Here is a 16,040-nt window from a genome sequence, read left to right as displayed (position 1 = left end):
TTCCTACATCCATCAATGAGAACAATTACGAGTGAGAAGCTCCAGCGGAACCTTTGTATTTCACTGAAACTCCCGGGGACTTGTGACGGTAACACAATCAAGAGTAACGTCATCGAATATGGCAGATACGTCAGGTTATCCGAGAGGGGAATCATTTATGGATCCTTTTAGGGGAATATTAGTGGCATATTTTATGCCAGAAAATTGCTACGATAAGTTCTTTCTGGATTTCGACTTTCTGGACGGTGAGTGTTCGGTTTCGTCATTTCCTCCAGTCCAAGGTGTCTCGTGATGATGGTGGCAATTAGGTGTGAAGTCTTCCGGGATTTATTGCTTGTCTGTTCATGTTTTTGTTTGAACACCAGATATGCAGACAAGTTCCTCATTCAGTTGCGGGAGCATTCAGGGAAAGCTGCTCAACCGGAAGCCCACGTCACAGTTCTCCGGGCTGCAGCAGTTTAAACACAGCAGATTTGGAAATGAATGGGAGCTTAAACCCTGGAAATGCAGTTAAAACTAGATAGTTCACTCTCCGTATGAAAATGCTGTTTCTTCTCTCCGACATTAAATCAAACCAGACGTTTCCTGCTTTACCTCAGCCATACCTAAATTATTAATACATTCTAAATGGCAGAATAATGAGGGATTTTTAAACAACTTTCTTCATATTCAGAAACGTGCACGCGTTTCCTTGTTGAATGACTTGAGTCAAACATTTCTGACTGCCTTCAGCAAAATGTTCAAAGTAGTTTCTCAGTTGACTGCAGACTCTGCTTTTTGTTGAAGAAAAAATGTTACGTTTGTATTCATCTCTCCATCATTTATTACTTTTCACATCATCTGCTGTGTAATCTGCCAAACTACACTGTGCCTCCATCCATAAGCCAGTAGCGGCGGCATGATGTCAGACACTTTTAACACTTGAATCATTTTCAGCACTTGTTCACTTTCATCTTTCCCAATACCGTTTTTAACCCAAGATCCCTCTGCCATTTGCCCAGCAGAGGGCGATGTTGACCTGTCCCTACTTCCTTCCAGGACTCTGATGCGTGGTGAAGTGAAACCAGGCCTGCAGGACTGTGGTGTTGTGAATAATGTTCTGCTACAACCTGGGTTCATGTTGCTTTTCACTTCATATTCTGTTGCGCAAATTCAGAATGAGATCATGTTGGTCCATAAGGTCACATGGAGCAGCTCTAACCCAAACAGAGATCTACTTCCATTTATCTGGACGATTCCGGGTCAAATCAAATGACTGATTATCTCCACTCTATTGACTGTGTTCCTCTTTGTTTTTTTGTTTGTTTTTTTGGACCAGTACCATGTCTGAAGATTGTACTGAGCAAAGCCCTGGGGATCGGCATCATCCTGGGATCAGTGCTGGGTAAATCATTTATTTCTGTTAATCTTTTTATTTCTGTCTTAAACCATAACTGTTTAAATAAAGCTGAGTTGTGTCTCTCCTCAGATATATTAACAAAAATATTCAACCAATTCATTGTTCCTGTGATTAATTGGGATTGGCGCTAAAGTTTGACTTTAAATTTAGGTAAAGCTTTTTTTTTGTGATACAAATATCCATTCAGACAGTTCAGGGTAATTTTAGCCTACCTAACAGCTAGACTTTAAATTGCAAATTCAGTTCAGCATTTTTTTATTGTTGTTTTCTTTCTTTCTTTCTTTTTCTTTTCTTTTTTCCTTTTTTTTTTGTTTTGTTGAAAGAATTAATTAGTTTTGCTGAGAAGCAACCGCAGTGATCGTCATGGCAGCCCAGGCCTGCTGTCCTGATCAATCCCAGCCTGATGGGCAGCAGGGAGAAGAATAAATTCATTTCAAAATTTAAAGGCATTTAGCCTCCAGAGGTTGATATAACCTGTTTTAATTTATTATGCAAACATAAGATCATTTCTTTTTGAAACCCAACACATGCTGAGGATGCCGTCTGCTGGAAGTACAACTTTAAGTTCAGGTTGGAAGGCCTCCCTGCCATCACCCTAATCTAATCTTTAGCACTCTTCACCGGTTCTGGATTAGATTCAAGTCAAGGTTTTAGCATGGCAGGTTCAAAACGTTAATTTTTCAGTCAGAAGAATCTAAATCTAGTGGCTAACGCCTCCTGACGTCCACCAGCTGTCCTCTGCAGGCTGCATCGGACGTTTTTCTTTCTCATCTGATCTGAACCAATTCACCTCTTTTCCTTGTGGGTGCTGCTTAACTTTAGTTATCTCCTCCACTCTTCTAGACAAAAATGGATTTAGGATCTCTTTAGATAAACGTCCTCTTGTGTATATCTGTAACATCTGTAACATTTCTGCTTCCGCTGTTCACAGTGAAATTACCTCAGATCATAAAACTGATGAGAGCAAAGAGTGCAGAGGGGCTGAGCTTCAATTCTGTGCTCCTGGAGCTGCTAGCCATCACTGGAACAATGGTCTACAGCATGTCCAACAAGTTCCCCTTCAGGTCTGGACCTCATGCACTTTAACTCTGTGTTGCTTATCTCTACTTTTTGGTTTGATGGTTGAAGTAACATGCTGAATGTGGCCACAGTGCCTGGGGTGAGGCTCTGTTCCTCATGCTTCAGACGGTCACCATCGGCTTCCTCATCCAGCATTATGGAAGAAGAACCGGCATAGGTGAGACCAGACACACTGTCACAACTGACTTGTACTGTCCTCTCACTGTTGTAAATGGGTTTACTGCAGTTACTTCTGATTGTGGTTGTCTGCTGTTGACCAGTTACACTGGTCATCAGCCAAAATATTGTCTGGGGTTTTTCATCTGTTTTAGGGTCATGTTGATGAGCTGAATCCTAAAATCACATTGGTTTTGCTCAACCAGGTCAACTTTCTGAACTTTGGAGCAACATGAGCATCAAAATGCAGGACTTGTTCTCACATCTGCAGAATCTGATCAGTGAGTGATGAGCAGGAGGAGAGATTCCATCAGGACAGGACAGAGACGGAGAATTTTACACAATGAAGACGTAATGTTCAACTCACATGTAGTTACCCTGATCAGTGTTTATTATTCAATTTACAGAAATCCAAGTTTGTAACATTTAATTAATACACTCTGTTGGAAAACAATTCTTTTACTCTCCTAAAACTTTTTTTGGATGAGAAATATTAACAGAAATGAACTGATGATGTCACAAAAATGTCATCAATTTAGTCAGAAGATCAGATTTCTCAAAATCAAATTAGAATAAAAACCTGACCTGATTGGGAAACATGGATGTCATTTTTGGATTCAGTGGGGCAAAATAGTCTTAGTTGAAAAAACAAAGACAACTTTCAAAAAATATTTCTTTGTAACCCAGTGGTATCGATCTTTTAAAAAATAAAAAAACAACCTGCTAATACAGATTAAGGTCAAAACCATTTTTTTTTTCGTTTGTAAAGTTGCTAAATATAGTGAAAGTCACTAAGTTGCCAGCAGTGGTGTGACTATTGTTAACAGCTAATAGCTAATAGCAGAGCTAAAGGGGAAAGTGGCTGATTTTCAGACCTTTACTACGGTTGATAAGAACTGAAGATAAGATCAGTTTCACATCAAAGTATCGACTAATGGCTCAAAATGAAGGAAATCAGATAAATGGACTGGCCGACATGTCGGTGCTCTGCTGGTAGTTACAGTGGCTGCTGAGTATATGGATGGATAGATTTGGTTAAAGTGCTTAAAACATTTAAAATCATGTTTAGGTTCAGTAAAGATAAGGTCAGATAAACACCAATCTGTTGGACATTGAGCTAAACGTCTGTACTTGTCGTCCAGGTCTCTTGTTTCTGGTGGTATATTTCGTCCTGCTGGGCGTCCTCCTGTCTCCAGTCACTCCCATGTCGGTGGTCACCAGCATGCAGGCCTTCAACATGCCAGCCATCATCATCGGCAGGGTGAGCAAACCCTCCACATGTCTCTCTGCATCACACTGCCTGGCCTCTAACATGCTGACAAGTTACTGACCTGGTATTAATTGTAGCTATATGAGTTTTCTGAGTTATTTATTTTTTTATATATGCATGAGTGGGACAAACAGAATGAACAGGCATGAAATGCAGAATAGTTTGAATATCAGTTATAAGTGAAGGAAACCGGCTTACTGCAGCATCTACAGACACTCTGCTGAGTAGGGAGGCACTGATGTGAACATTTTGGTTAATATTGATACCATATATTAATTTTGCTGTTATGGCCAATAACCAATATTATCTGATAGTATATATATTCCCCAACACCTTCGACACCTTGAGAAAAAAACGACCACACTGCTGACTTCACCACTGCTTCTCTGCTTAAGTTAAACTCCCATAATCCTGTGCTGAATCTCTATCAATGTCACGTGACCAAATCTCTCTGGAAACAAGGCGGACATGCATATCGGCTGTTGATATCGGCCCAGTTTTATTGATCCAGACCGATACGATGTGTTAAAAATGACCCTGGGCCGATGGCGATGTTACTGCAAATGTCCGACTGACTCTGACTCTGTCTGACCATTCCAGCTGATCCAGGCTGCAACCAACTTCCGTAATGGACACACGGGCCAGCTGTCTGCCATCTCCGTCTTCCTGCTGTTTGCCGGATCGCTCGCTCGGATCTTCACCTCCCTGCAGGTGAGAACAGACTCGTCCTCCATCTTTGTTCCTGTTCTGACGGAGGAGCAGAGGGAGGTTCTCATTAAGCTCACATTAAACAAGTTGAACACAATTTAGAGCCCATTTCATCATCGGTGTATTTTTTCTGAGTGGTGAATCTCTTGTTCTTAAGTCAGTGACTTGATGATCTGCTGGGTTTCCATTGGTTAGAAACTTAAAAAAAAATTAATAGAAATGTATTTAATATAAAACTAAAAAATACATGGTGTGGTACATTTAATTAATGAATGAGAAAAATTAAATTTAAATTTAAAAAATGACATAACAAACAAAGAAAAAGAAACAAAGTATTAAACTTTTTAATCTACTTTGAATAATTAAGAGCATACTGTACTGTTTAATAACTAGGATCAATGGCAATGCATGTCAACTGAAATGATTATTACTATCATTATTTTTGTAAAGTGCATGAGACAACATTTGTTGTGACATTTTTTGCTATAGAAATAAACTGAAGAGAATCGAATGTTGTCTTCTCCCAGGAAACCGGGGATTCGCTGATGGCTCTGACGTACGTCATATCCTCTACATGCAACGGCATCATCACTCTGCAGGTCCTCTACTACTGGAACAGCAGCCCTGAACACAAGAAGAAGAAGAAGAAGAAGAGGGAGTAAACGGCGGACAGCTGTCGTGTTGTTTATGAGCGGTTTTCGAATTTCTCTTCTTCAAAACCCGAGGAGCTCACAGACAGCGAGCGGAGCAGCACTAATGTTCCGCTTCAGGAAGAGATGACTTTTCCAGACCAGAGTGATGATGTGCAGCTTCTGGCTTCATGACTGTCAGCCGGGGCTCGCACCGCTCCCCCATCATCACCCAGTGATCACATTCCAGGGAAACATTCCTCATCATGACGACCTGTTCTGACGATCAGATTAATAAAAAAGTTCTGTGTGAGCTTTTGTTTCTGTTCGTTTTCCCACGTAAAATCCCATTATAATCTGGAAATCGTGACTGTTTTTTTTTTTCTTTTGTTAATTGAAATCTTTATATGTATTGAAAGAGTATGAATATTCAATTTCCAAATAACTGGAGTTGCTGCTGCAGTTCCAGTCTGTTTTTCTTTTGAATCTGATGTAAAAAGCTTTAGAATCAATGAACTGAAACCACGCCTGCAGCTTTTCACACGCCACCGCTCCGCCGGCGTGTAATTGGGCTCGACATCGTTATGTTGCTGTAAAGGAGGAAGTTCTGCGTTAGAGTCGCCATAAAGCAGAGCTGACTGTCAGGAAGTGAATCATCAAGCTGAAGTGGATCCTGAGTTCGGCTGGTGACCCGGTTCTGACCCAAACACCTCTGACTGATTTATGATCTACTGTACTTCTTCAATACATAAAAGCATAATTGAAATTGAACTTATTGCAGTTTTTCTCAAGTTCTTTGGTGCTTTTTCCACTTTAAATTAGTTTTTTTTTCTATTTGTTTGTGTTACCATGGAGCTCAGTCTGACAGAGAGATGGATGGATACAGTTGAAACCAGAAGTTTACATACCCTATAATAAAACAAGACATGCATTTTAAGATTTTGACTTTGAATAAAGTCATAAAAATGGCCTTTAAACATTTTCTCTCATTATTCTGGTGTTTAGCAAATAAACGTTTGTTCTGATTTCATATCAGCAAGAAAAAAAATGTTGAGATTCTTATTTCAACAATAGATCCTTTTAATTTCTCTTCTCTTATTTGATGCATTAAATGAAATTACTCCTTTGTCCTTTCTTTGCAGCAAACTCTTCCTATGTGAATTTCTGTTGACGTTTCTTTTGTCAGCTTTTCCTTGTCTGATGTTTTTCCCCTCTGAATTATAATATACCGAGATCATTTTGACTGAATTGTGCATTCTCTTATTGGACCTAAATTCAACTCTGTTTATTTTTAAGCAATGCTTAAAAAAATGTATTCTATCATTTATGAGCATTACACATATGTTGCATATTGCAGATTCAACCTCACCGTGTCTAGGCTGAACATTTCTGGATGGGTTTTTATGACAGCTTTCCCAGTGGCAGCGATACTCTAAATATTCCTGTCTTTCTCAGTAGGAGCTGTTTCTAATTCCTCCTCTCCTACCTGCCACAGTTTTCACTTAAGAAGGAAAACCAGCTGCTCATGAATAAATGTTTGACCCAGTAGAATCTTCCACTGAGTTCTGTTCACTTCAAACAGGTTATGACCGGATTGTCTCCTGTTTGGTGACTACTACCCTTTCCAGCAGACGAAACTCACAAACACTGAGAATGACCACCGCTCTTTGTGGACTCCTAAGTCACTCTCACCACATCCATGGCAACCACTTGTTGAAGCTTCACTGCCTGTTGCCGGGCAATGTGATGTACTGGAGCAGAAAATCCCTCCATTGACATGCTCTCCGCCTCCTTTGCACTCACCCTTCTCCCTGCCTCATCCCTGCCCTCCCACTGACCACTGTCAAAACAACCCCGGTTTGTGCTCCCCTTCAGTGGGACGCTGGACAAGTGATGCATATTTTTAGATCTCCCCCTTCTTGTCACAGCACAGCCGTAAAAAATTATGTAAGGAAAAATAGCATAGATTCTTTGGATTTTATCAGAGAGGGAATAACTGACAGTGAAAGAACAAATGTTTTTGCTCCAAACATGGTGACGTAGTTCTGTGTTAGTTTAAGTTCATCTTCCAGTAAAAAGTATTTTCAGAATAGCCAGTTGTGTCATTTGCTAGGTTATGGATAAATTTTTGCCACGAGTTTCCACACTAAGGTCTCTAATTCTATGCACATCTTTCTTTATTCCACCAGCTCTGTGTTCCTCAACAGTTTTTTTATTTTTAATAATCTCTGCATTTTCCATATTTCTATTGTTTCTGTTGTATATTTAATACTGTGCTAAACTTACACTAAACTTTACTTAACTGTAGATTTCCACTGAGAGTTAAAATCATAATTTCTCAGTGGACTGGGCTTCCTATAGCATTCAAAATGGTAATTCCAACAACAGGTGTTCCACTGGAAACGTCCCAGTTCTAACTGGGAATTCCAGCTTCCAGGCTCAAATACATCACAAATCCTGTTGTTTTTTTGTTGTTGTTGTTGTTGTTGTTTTTTAATTGAAACAGGAGCCTTATAACACCTCTAACACTTATGATTCTAATTCTGACAAATAAGTAACAACTTACTTGTTATATGTTGTTAGTTTATTGCTATAGTTTGATACTCTGACATTAGTTGAACTGAACTGATTTTATCTGAATGGAAAATGGACTTGTTGCACCTTTAGCGAGATGCTAAATCCAACCCTAACCATAATATTGGTGTCTATAGAAACATGCCTTCTTAGGATCTAGAAACAGTGTTGGCATGAGATCCAACCTTAAGAGGAAGTTGCTCCCACTAGTCCCAGTAGAAAACATTCTGAATGATTTTGCCAATAAACCACTAGCAGCAGCTGTCTGTACGCAGTAATCAGTGTTGCAGATCTTTATTACATGCTGCAGTTACAGACCGGGTTTTGGCAGCAGCAGAGACAGGATGGGCTGTCTGAGGAACTCTGGCTCTCTCCGTGTCCAGCATCTGTTCTCAGCTCCTTCTCCCTCCCTGCTGCTGATCTCCATGCCCTCCGTTTTTCTCCTCTCCCCTCCCCTCGGTGACCGATTAGCCGGTGTGGGGTTCCCTCCTATTTCCATGAGAAAGGCAACGGTCGATGAAAGGGTTAAGCCCGAGGACGCAGCCCCCCAGAAAGCAGCCCTAATTTTCTGCTCGGTGGGGGAGTGAGGGAAGCGGGGCGAGGGAACAAAGACGCCCAGGGGAGGAGCGGAGACTGCGGCTTTACTATATGCACCTGCGGCCTGAAAAGCCACAGACAATGCGCCTCCGAAACGGCCAATTACGGCCAGTTTTCTAAGGAGAGTCCTGGAGGAGGAGGATGGCTGCTGAAAGGGAAAGGGAGGGAAAAGAGGAAAGTGAATTTTAAAACAGGTTAAAGATAAGAAAGTAAATAATCATTGGAGACACTATAAGACCCCCCTCAGATCTCCACGAACCTCCCCACCCGTGTTTTCTTCTTAAAGAAATGTGGGCTGGTGCAGATCCGTGAGAGCTGCAGGCAGTGGAACCTGTGGAACCAGCTCCTCCACTTCAGACTAATGCAGCCTTACAGGAGTCAGGAAATTACATAAGATACATCTCATAGTTATTACTCTAAAAAATATTTGTATTTTATCTAGTCGAAAACAGTTTTAGATTAATTCTGCTTTGGTTTATAGTTTGATGTCAGTTTCCTGTGGTTTCCTACCAACCCTCTGATATTCAACAAGTTTTTTTTTGTTTGTTTTTTTTCTGGAGGAATCACATCTGGAATCTGCTGTGAACATCTGATCAGATTTTTTTATGTTATATTTCAAATGGACCTGAAAGCACCCAGGTCCATTTGGACCTGGGTGCTTTCAGGTCCATTTTATAACTGATTATAAAATGATTATTTTATAATCAGTTATAAAATAATCATTTTATAACTGATTATAAAATGGCTTTCAGTTCTATTGTCAAAATCTAACAGGTCGTCACCAGGTCACTAAGGAGGATCTGAAAATGCTTAATATCACAAAAATTCACAAAGTGTGTGGGGAAAACATTTTGTACCCAAACTTTTTGTAGGATGGGAAGAAGCACCATGGAGGGAGCATGAGCAGTCAGTCCAATAAAAGCTGAAGTTGAGTTTGCAGCTGTATTAACAGTTTGCCATGAAGGACTTAGCAATGACTGTAGCTTCCTATCAGTCTGCTAAAGGTTATGAGACCATATAACTCCTGACAAAATAAAGCAACCAAACTGGTAGTGAGTTCCAAACATCCACTATGGACAAAAATGCTGAGTGGCAACTTGTTGCAGTAGTGCCGTTAAATGTATTTCTATATCTTAAAATATTTTTCACACTTTAAAATGTTTTTAATCTGGTTTAGATTCTGTGAAAGTTTTCTGCTGTTTTGTCAACACTTTAGGCTTGTTTTGTAACCTTAGCAACCAGAGAGTTACAAGCGGAAGAGGCTAATTGACATTTCAAAGTGTCACACGCTATTACCATGAAGGGAGAGGAAGTAAAAATACCTTGTATTCATCTGGACAGACTGAACTGGAACTGCAGCGCTGCCGTTTTCAACCAGGGACGGAGCAGATTGTACTTCGGGAAGCCAATGTTCATCTTCTAGTCCGTCATGGAGGATGGAATCTCCTCTGGCAACATCTGTTGAGGCAACCAAGCACTGAAACAGCTGAACAAGCTGCTGAAAGCCTGCTCTACTGTGGGGACGGCTCTGGAGCTGAATGTGCAAAAATGATGCTTCATAAATACTGCAAGTCTACAGATGGTTTTCAGTCAGAGGCTTCAACAGAGCCACTGCAGCACAGACCACTACATGAAACCCACTCTACCCTTTTATCAGCAATGAAGAATCTCTGAAAGAGGAGCCAATAAGAACTCAAATTTCCTTTTTTGGGATAAATGTTCAAAACAGAACTGCAAGTGAAGGAAACACCAGATGTGCATCAAATGTTCCAAAATTTGAGATGCATGCACTGGCACAAAACATGGGCGTCAGGAGCCACTGGTTCTATCAGGTTATTGTGACACTTGCATTTTTTTAATGCTGGGACATTTATATTACTGCCAGTCGAAATAATGAGGGTCATGTTAAGTACAGGTAGAAATATAGCTGCACCAGTTCCACCACCACTTACAGCATTCTAGATTCACCTGCCACTGGACTGCATGGATGCCAAACTGCCATTACCCGGCAACCTGGACACTTCACTGGTTTTCTGATCAATCGGCACATTTTAACACCTCGCAGACCGAGACGTTTTTAAACTTGTGAAGAATCCAAGCCCTCTCCCATAATGAGTATTACTGTGGACTTTTCCACATCAGTTTAACAACCACAGAGAAATCAGGGTGACCTTTAGGACAATGAAATGCATCACAAGTTCACACTTTGTTTAGCTCCTAATGGTACATAAATTATTTTCTGCCCTTTTGGGAAAAAAAAAATATATATATATATATATATATATATATATAATACACATCTTTCACAACATTAGAGTTGGTATGTGCTCAGGACCCAATAAAACATACAGCAAGAGAACCTTACTAGTTCTGGGGAAAAAAAAAAAGTAACTGACAAGTGTGTCATAAAAGAGTTTTAATCAAAAAGCAACCAAGACTCTGCATTAGAGCCTAAAAATATGGACAATATTTACAACAGTGTTTCCTGTGACTCTACAATGCAGCATTTGCATACACTTACACATACTCTACAAAGTATTCAGTATAAAAGTTACCTTTTTATATATGTGGGTAGTAATGTAAACATTCAGATATTAGTGTAACAGGAGTGATTTTCAAACACTTTTGGTATTCATTCCCAGTGTCTGCTTGGTTTCCAGCAGAAGTGTTTTAACCACATTCGACATCCTGTGTGTGCAAGCTGATCGGACTCCTGCTCTGCCAGAAACAACCTTGACTTCATAGAAAAATGATGGGAAAAATATATATATAGTAACTGATTAATCTTTATTTTTTAAGGAGAGGTTTATCCAGCCTTTTATTCTATACTAACAGAAATATGACTTCTCTGAAATGTTTTAACTCCAGCCCAGAGAAAAGTGATAACACACTGGCAGAACAATGGATATTTACATGCAGAGAATGATTCTAAAACAAACTAACCACAAATAAAATTCAAATGCAGAAAATAGAACATCTCAAATCCAAAAGTGGATTCCATTGATTTGATGTGAACAAGGCCCTGCTCCATGTTTCAGATACATTTTGAGCAAAACACAGATGGAACTCCGATTGCTCTTGTTTCCTGTAGTTCTGGTGCTGATTGTCCAACAGGTGCGTCAGCACACAGGATTTCAACTGGGAAAAATCTACAAAGGGAGAAAGAAGCGGAAAGCCAAATCCAGTGCACAAAGTTAAAAAGATTTAAAAAGTTGTGCATTTTTTCTGCCTCTGAATCATCATAGACCCAGTAACAGTTAATGACATCAAATGAGGGAGTGGTGGTGGGGGAGGAGGAGGTTCCAAAGCTCATCTCCATTTGTGCTTTTATTTTTTATTTTTTTTGAAGAATGACTCTGTGGCAAGAAATTCTGGGCTGCAGGGCATATGTTAAACCTTTTGTAATAAGTGCAGTCAACCAGTGATTGTCCACAATGAGTCATGAAGACCACAGAGGCTGGGAAAGGTTAGCCTTGCACTCTTTACCAGGGCGCTAAAGCGGTAAGCCCTGAACCCGCATGCAACTACAGCAGTTGAGGGACAGTGTGTGCTGGTCCCGTCTGTCAACAAACCGGACCATTAACCTAAGACTCAAAGGCATGTTTCGTCAAATAGTCCAAAACCCAACGACTGAGGTTAAAACATGCACCAGCTATAATGGTCTAGTTCCGTCCTGTAGGACTCCTCACGTCATTCTCTTGTTCAAGTCCCTGTGCATCAGCTGCTTTTCTCATTCCCAATACCACCCCAGGATTCCCACTTCTGTTCTAAATGTGCGTAAGTGGCACCGTTCCACTGAGGTAGTGCTGCTGGACACTGGTGTAGCCCCTTTGTGCAGTTGTGGGATCGGAGGAATCCCCTCCAGGTCCAGGAATGTACATGCTGATCATGTCCCTGAGATCCCCCTGCAAAGCCCCTCGGTGGTGGTTCGGCGTTCCTGTTGAGGGCGAATGGGCCACCGGTTCTGCCTTCACCATGGGCATGTTCACCGGGCTCAGCTGCTGAGGACTGCTGCTGTATGACATGGGACTGCAGGAGAGAGAAAACGCAACAAATTAAACCCACACTTTTTTATTTTTGTTGGTACAGAGATTAGAACTAGAGCATTGAGTTTGAGAAGCTTTGCACCTGCACCACTATGGGCTTAATATTAGTATTAATGTGGTTTGGCAGCATTTTGTACCAACCACAAAATGCAGAACTATGAAGAACACAAATTCATTCAAGATGAATGATAAAGGCTGAAAGTGGAACGTTGTAGAATTTAACTTGGGGTATGAGTGCGGACATGAATCTATTAAATACACCTGAACTCTGAACCATTTGGGTCCCAAAAATTAAAGGTTAAAAAAAAAAAAAAAAAAAAAAAAAAAGTCTAGTTTCAATTTTACTAAATTAAAATTATTTGCCGATTTATGAGTCTATAGCTTCCATTTTACTGTGGAAACAAGGTGGCTTCACTTCCACTAATTGACATTTTTTGCCATGTAGAACAGTGCAGGAGCTGAAAATAAAATTCCAGTTCAGAACGAGAAATTGCACCACATAGGCCAGGAAAATGGCGCATCAATCGTGACTTGCAGCTGCGTGTTAAGGCAAGGCAGGGATCGTCTTTACCTCAACACACCCTACAAACTGCAAGCCTTCATTCCTCATGTCTGTCTAAACAGGATTTACCCACAAGAAATTAGAAACCTCTTCATCCATTCCATTGCCAAGTCTTCAACAATTCTGCACAAGATTTGAGTGCACAGCATCATGCACACATGACTGTTTCCCCATTTGTGATATCATAGAAGACTTACTGAAGTCTTTAGAAGATGACAGCAAAAATAGGAAGCCAGAATGAGGAGATGATTGATGCATTTCCAAGCAAAGGAGGAAGAGTGTACACAAAATCTGCCAGCAGCCAGTCAGTTCAGAGGTAGACCATCCAACGTGTTCCAATTCCTCACACATGGGATCACGTTTCTTATGAGTATTCTTTTATGGAAAAGACCATCTAATAAATGATTGTAGATCACAGCAGTATGCTACACCTCAAGAACTTTCTAACAGTTGTGGCCAGTGCATGTTTCCTCAGCCAGCTGATTCTACTAAAGAATTTCAACAGTTTATGTATCAGTCAATGTCTAAAACCACTCTCTAAATTTGATCCATGAAAAAAAATCCAATGTGCTTATTGTAAAAAAAAAATAAAAAAATCTCCCCATTCAAAGCCAAACTCTGACAGCCAACTTCTGTAGGCAAAAAAAGACTTGACAGCATCTCTACACAACTCTAGAGAACAACAAGAAAATCCCAGTCTGAACTGGAGCTCTTGAATAAACTAGTGTAGCGTACTTTGGGCTGAGCGCCAGAATTTGTAGATGTTAGAAGGCCACTTAAGAGTATAAAGAAACCAAATATTACACCAAACAACAAATTTGTACAAGACAGTAATGGCTTTTAAAACAAAAAAAAAAGAAAAAAAAAAACACTGAAACGGAGCATCACTGCTGGATTAAGATCAGTATGTTTCTCAGTGCACACAGTCTATAGTTTGAGGAAATTTAAATAGAAGACAAAGCTTTCCGATCACTTAGGACAATAGTTTCAAAGAAACTGTGGGTGGCCACACACAGAGCAGCCCTGCCCGTCATCAAGTCCGCTTGATCAACATTCCAGGCAGGACCCAGCCCAAAATCACAGCCTCCAGCATAACAAGTAGGCAACAGACAGAACTCTGTTCCATGTTCCAAACTCTCTCAGGGACTGAATCATAACCCGACTGGGCCATCATTTAAATCTGTTAAATAATGGTAATAATGGTCCAGCGCTTTACATTAAATTCAAACCATTTTCAAGCCAATGTAACAATGGAAGTGAATTTAATATCCAAATCATGAAAGGCACATCTGCACTGAAAATTAAAGTGCAGACATGTGGAAGTGTAACGCTAAAACAGTTTAACAGCCCTCAAGTCAAAGGCTGTGCAAGAATAAGTTCAAAGTTGACCAATCAAGACTGAGTTGAAAATCCATCAGTAAGTCAAGCTGGACAGTAACCTGGTGGTCAGGCAGCATAATCTGACAGGTTCTTCTGACAAACTTTCTGGGGAAGGGCTTTTTGTCAATTAAAAATAAGTACACACTATAAAGTAATTAACACACTCCATGCAATCTGCTGGATTGCTTTAGATAAAAACTTTTTAAATTAATTTGAAATGATTTAGGTCCACAGTCTGAATTTTGTACCACAAACAATTGCAAAATAGTATGACAATAATAAAAAAAACATTTAATGATTAAAATAAAGAATTATATACTGTTTGATAACAAGGATTCACTGGGATGTATGAGATTTAACTGTATAGAGTGCTTAGAGACGGCATGTATTTTCAATTTGCGCCATGTAAATGAACTGCATATATGTGAAATATATATGAAAGTTATTTTATTGACCTGCACCGAGAATATTAATATATTAAAGTGTGAAAAGCGGCAGACTTATTTTGTTAGTGGAAGTTGTGGCTAGTTCAGAGTTGAGTAGATGATTTTCCTGCCTGCTGTGGTGAGAGGCGGACAGAGGAGCACCCACCTGTAGGAGTTGGCTCCGCTCATGTACGTCTGCGCCGCAGTCATCGCGGGCGGGTACTGGAGAGCGGACAGGTCGTACCGGTGCAGCTGCTGCGTGTAGCTGAGCGCCTCGTTCTGCATACCGGTGTAGCCTCCGGTGGGAGCCCAGCCGTAGCCCTCCATCCGGGGACTGCCGCCTTGGTTCTGGGCCGCTGCCGTCAGTAGGTTCCCTGCTGACAGTGGATACTTGCCCACCTGAGCGTCCTTCTTCAGCAGCGGCTTGGTTTTGCGGCGGGGTTTGTATTTGTAGTCGGGGTACTCCTTCATGTGGACGGCCCGGAGTCTCTTGGCCTCGTCGATGAACGGCCGCTTCTCAGCATCGGTCAGAAGTTTCCACTCGGCTCCCAGTCGCTTACTGATCTCGGAGTTGTGCATCTTGGGGTTCTCCTGAGCCATCTTCCGCCTCTGTCCTCTTGACCACACCATAAAAGCGTTCATGGGCCTCTTGACTTTATCCATGGGGTCGCCTCCAGGTGGACATGCCGTTTTCGGGAGAGAGTTCCCATTGGTCCCCATACTCCCGGTGAGGTTGCCGGTGATCGGTGACATCCCGGTCTGATGAGTCTGAGGCTGACCGTTTGGTTTCAGTTCGTGTTCCATCAAGCTGTACATGTCGGCCAGATGAGTTAAAGATGACTTGGAGTGAGTGAAATACAGCTGAGCAGCCGGTAACTTGAACTTTTGCTTCCCAGCAGGTTAGACCGGGTGACTTAAATTAAGTAGCTAATTACCCACGTCACACCCGGGAAACAAAACGAGCTCAGCGAGATCCACCTTTTCTACTTTACGTGTGATGCTGTTGGGGATGTCATTACTTCTCTACTTCAGGTTTGTGGGTTTTGTCTAAACTGAAGCAGTGTGAACTCCACGTCCAGCAGCTGTCAAACGGCCCCAGCATCGCACACTGAAGCGACTCATCTGCCCCGGAGCTCAAACAAACCTACTCTGTGCTGCTGCACATCAGCAGGAACCAATGGGAAAGCGAAAAGCTCCAGAGGGCCATTTGAATG

At 41.1% G+C, this 16,040-nt stretch overlaps 2 protein-coding genes across 2 annotated transcripts; one reads left to right on the top strand and one right to left on the bottom strand.

Moving 5' to 3' along the window:
• Positions 1 to 84: 84 nt before the first annotated feature.
• On the top strand, positions 85 to 6,013 carry mpdu1b (mannose-P-dolichol utilization defect 1b). Its single transcript, XM_014998138.2, has 7 exons — positions 85 to 245; positions 1,319 to 1,384; positions 2,331 to 2,463; positions 2,551 to 2,636; positions 3,778 to 3,896; positions 4,506 to 4,616; positions 5,141 to 6,013. The coding sequence occupies exons 1-7, from the start codon at positions 119 to 121 to the stop codon at positions 5,273 to 5,275; spliced, it is 777 nt and encodes a 258-aa protein (XP_014853624.2). The 5' UTR covers positions 85 to 118; the 3' UTR covers positions 5,276 to 6,013.
• A 4,799-nt stretch (positions 6,014 to 10,812) lies between these two features.
• On the bottom strand, positions 10,813 to 16,040 carry sox19b (SRY-box transcription factor 19b). Its single transcript, XM_014998139.2, has 2 exons — positions 14,993 to 16,040; positions 10,813 to 12,442 (listed from the first exon to the last, which is right to left on the bottom strand). The coding sequence occupies exons 1-2, from the start codon at positions 15,640 to 15,642 to the stop codon at positions 12,181 to 12,183; spliced, it is 912 nt and encodes a 303-aa protein (XP_014853625.2). The 5' UTR covers positions 15,643 to 16,040; the 3' UTR covers positions 10,813 to 12,180.

Source organism: Poecilia mexicana, unplaced genomic scaffold (genome assembly GCF_051168715.1).
Source record: "Poecilia mexicana isolate PSO_F unplaced genomic scaffold, ASM5116871v1 scaffold_18, whole genome shotgun sequence".
Lineage (NCBI taxonomy): Eukaryota > Metazoa > Chordata > Actinopteri > Cyprinodontiformes > Poeciliidae > Poecilia > Poecilia mexicana.
This window is presented reverse-complemented; position numbering and strand designations above follow the sequence as displayed.

What these genes read in the sequence shown, in the direction of transcription:
- mpdu1b (XM_014998138.2), top strand. Translation starts at nt 119, where the DNA reads ATGGCAGATACGTCAGGTTATCCGAGAGGGGAATCATTTATGGATCCT. An exon ending in CATCCTGGGATCAGTGCTGG is followed by an intron (nt 1,385 to 2,330) that starts GTAAATCATTTA and finishes CGCTGTTCACAG; the next exon opens with TGAAATTACCTCAGATCATA. An exon ending in TGGAAGAAGAACCGGCATAG is followed by an intron (nt 2,637 to 3,777) that starts GTGAGACCAGAC and finishes CTTGTCGTCCAG; the next exon opens with GTCTCTTGTTTCTGGTGGTA.
- sox19b (XM_014998139.2), bottom strand. Translation starts at nt 15,642, where the DNA reads ATGTACAGCTTGATGGAACACGAACTGAAACCAAACGGTCAGCCTCAG. An exon ending in AGCGGAGCCAACTCCTACAG is followed by an intron (nt 12,443 to 14,992) that starts GTGGGTGCTCCT and finishes TCTCTCCTGCAG; the next exon opens with TCCCATGTCATACAGCAGCA.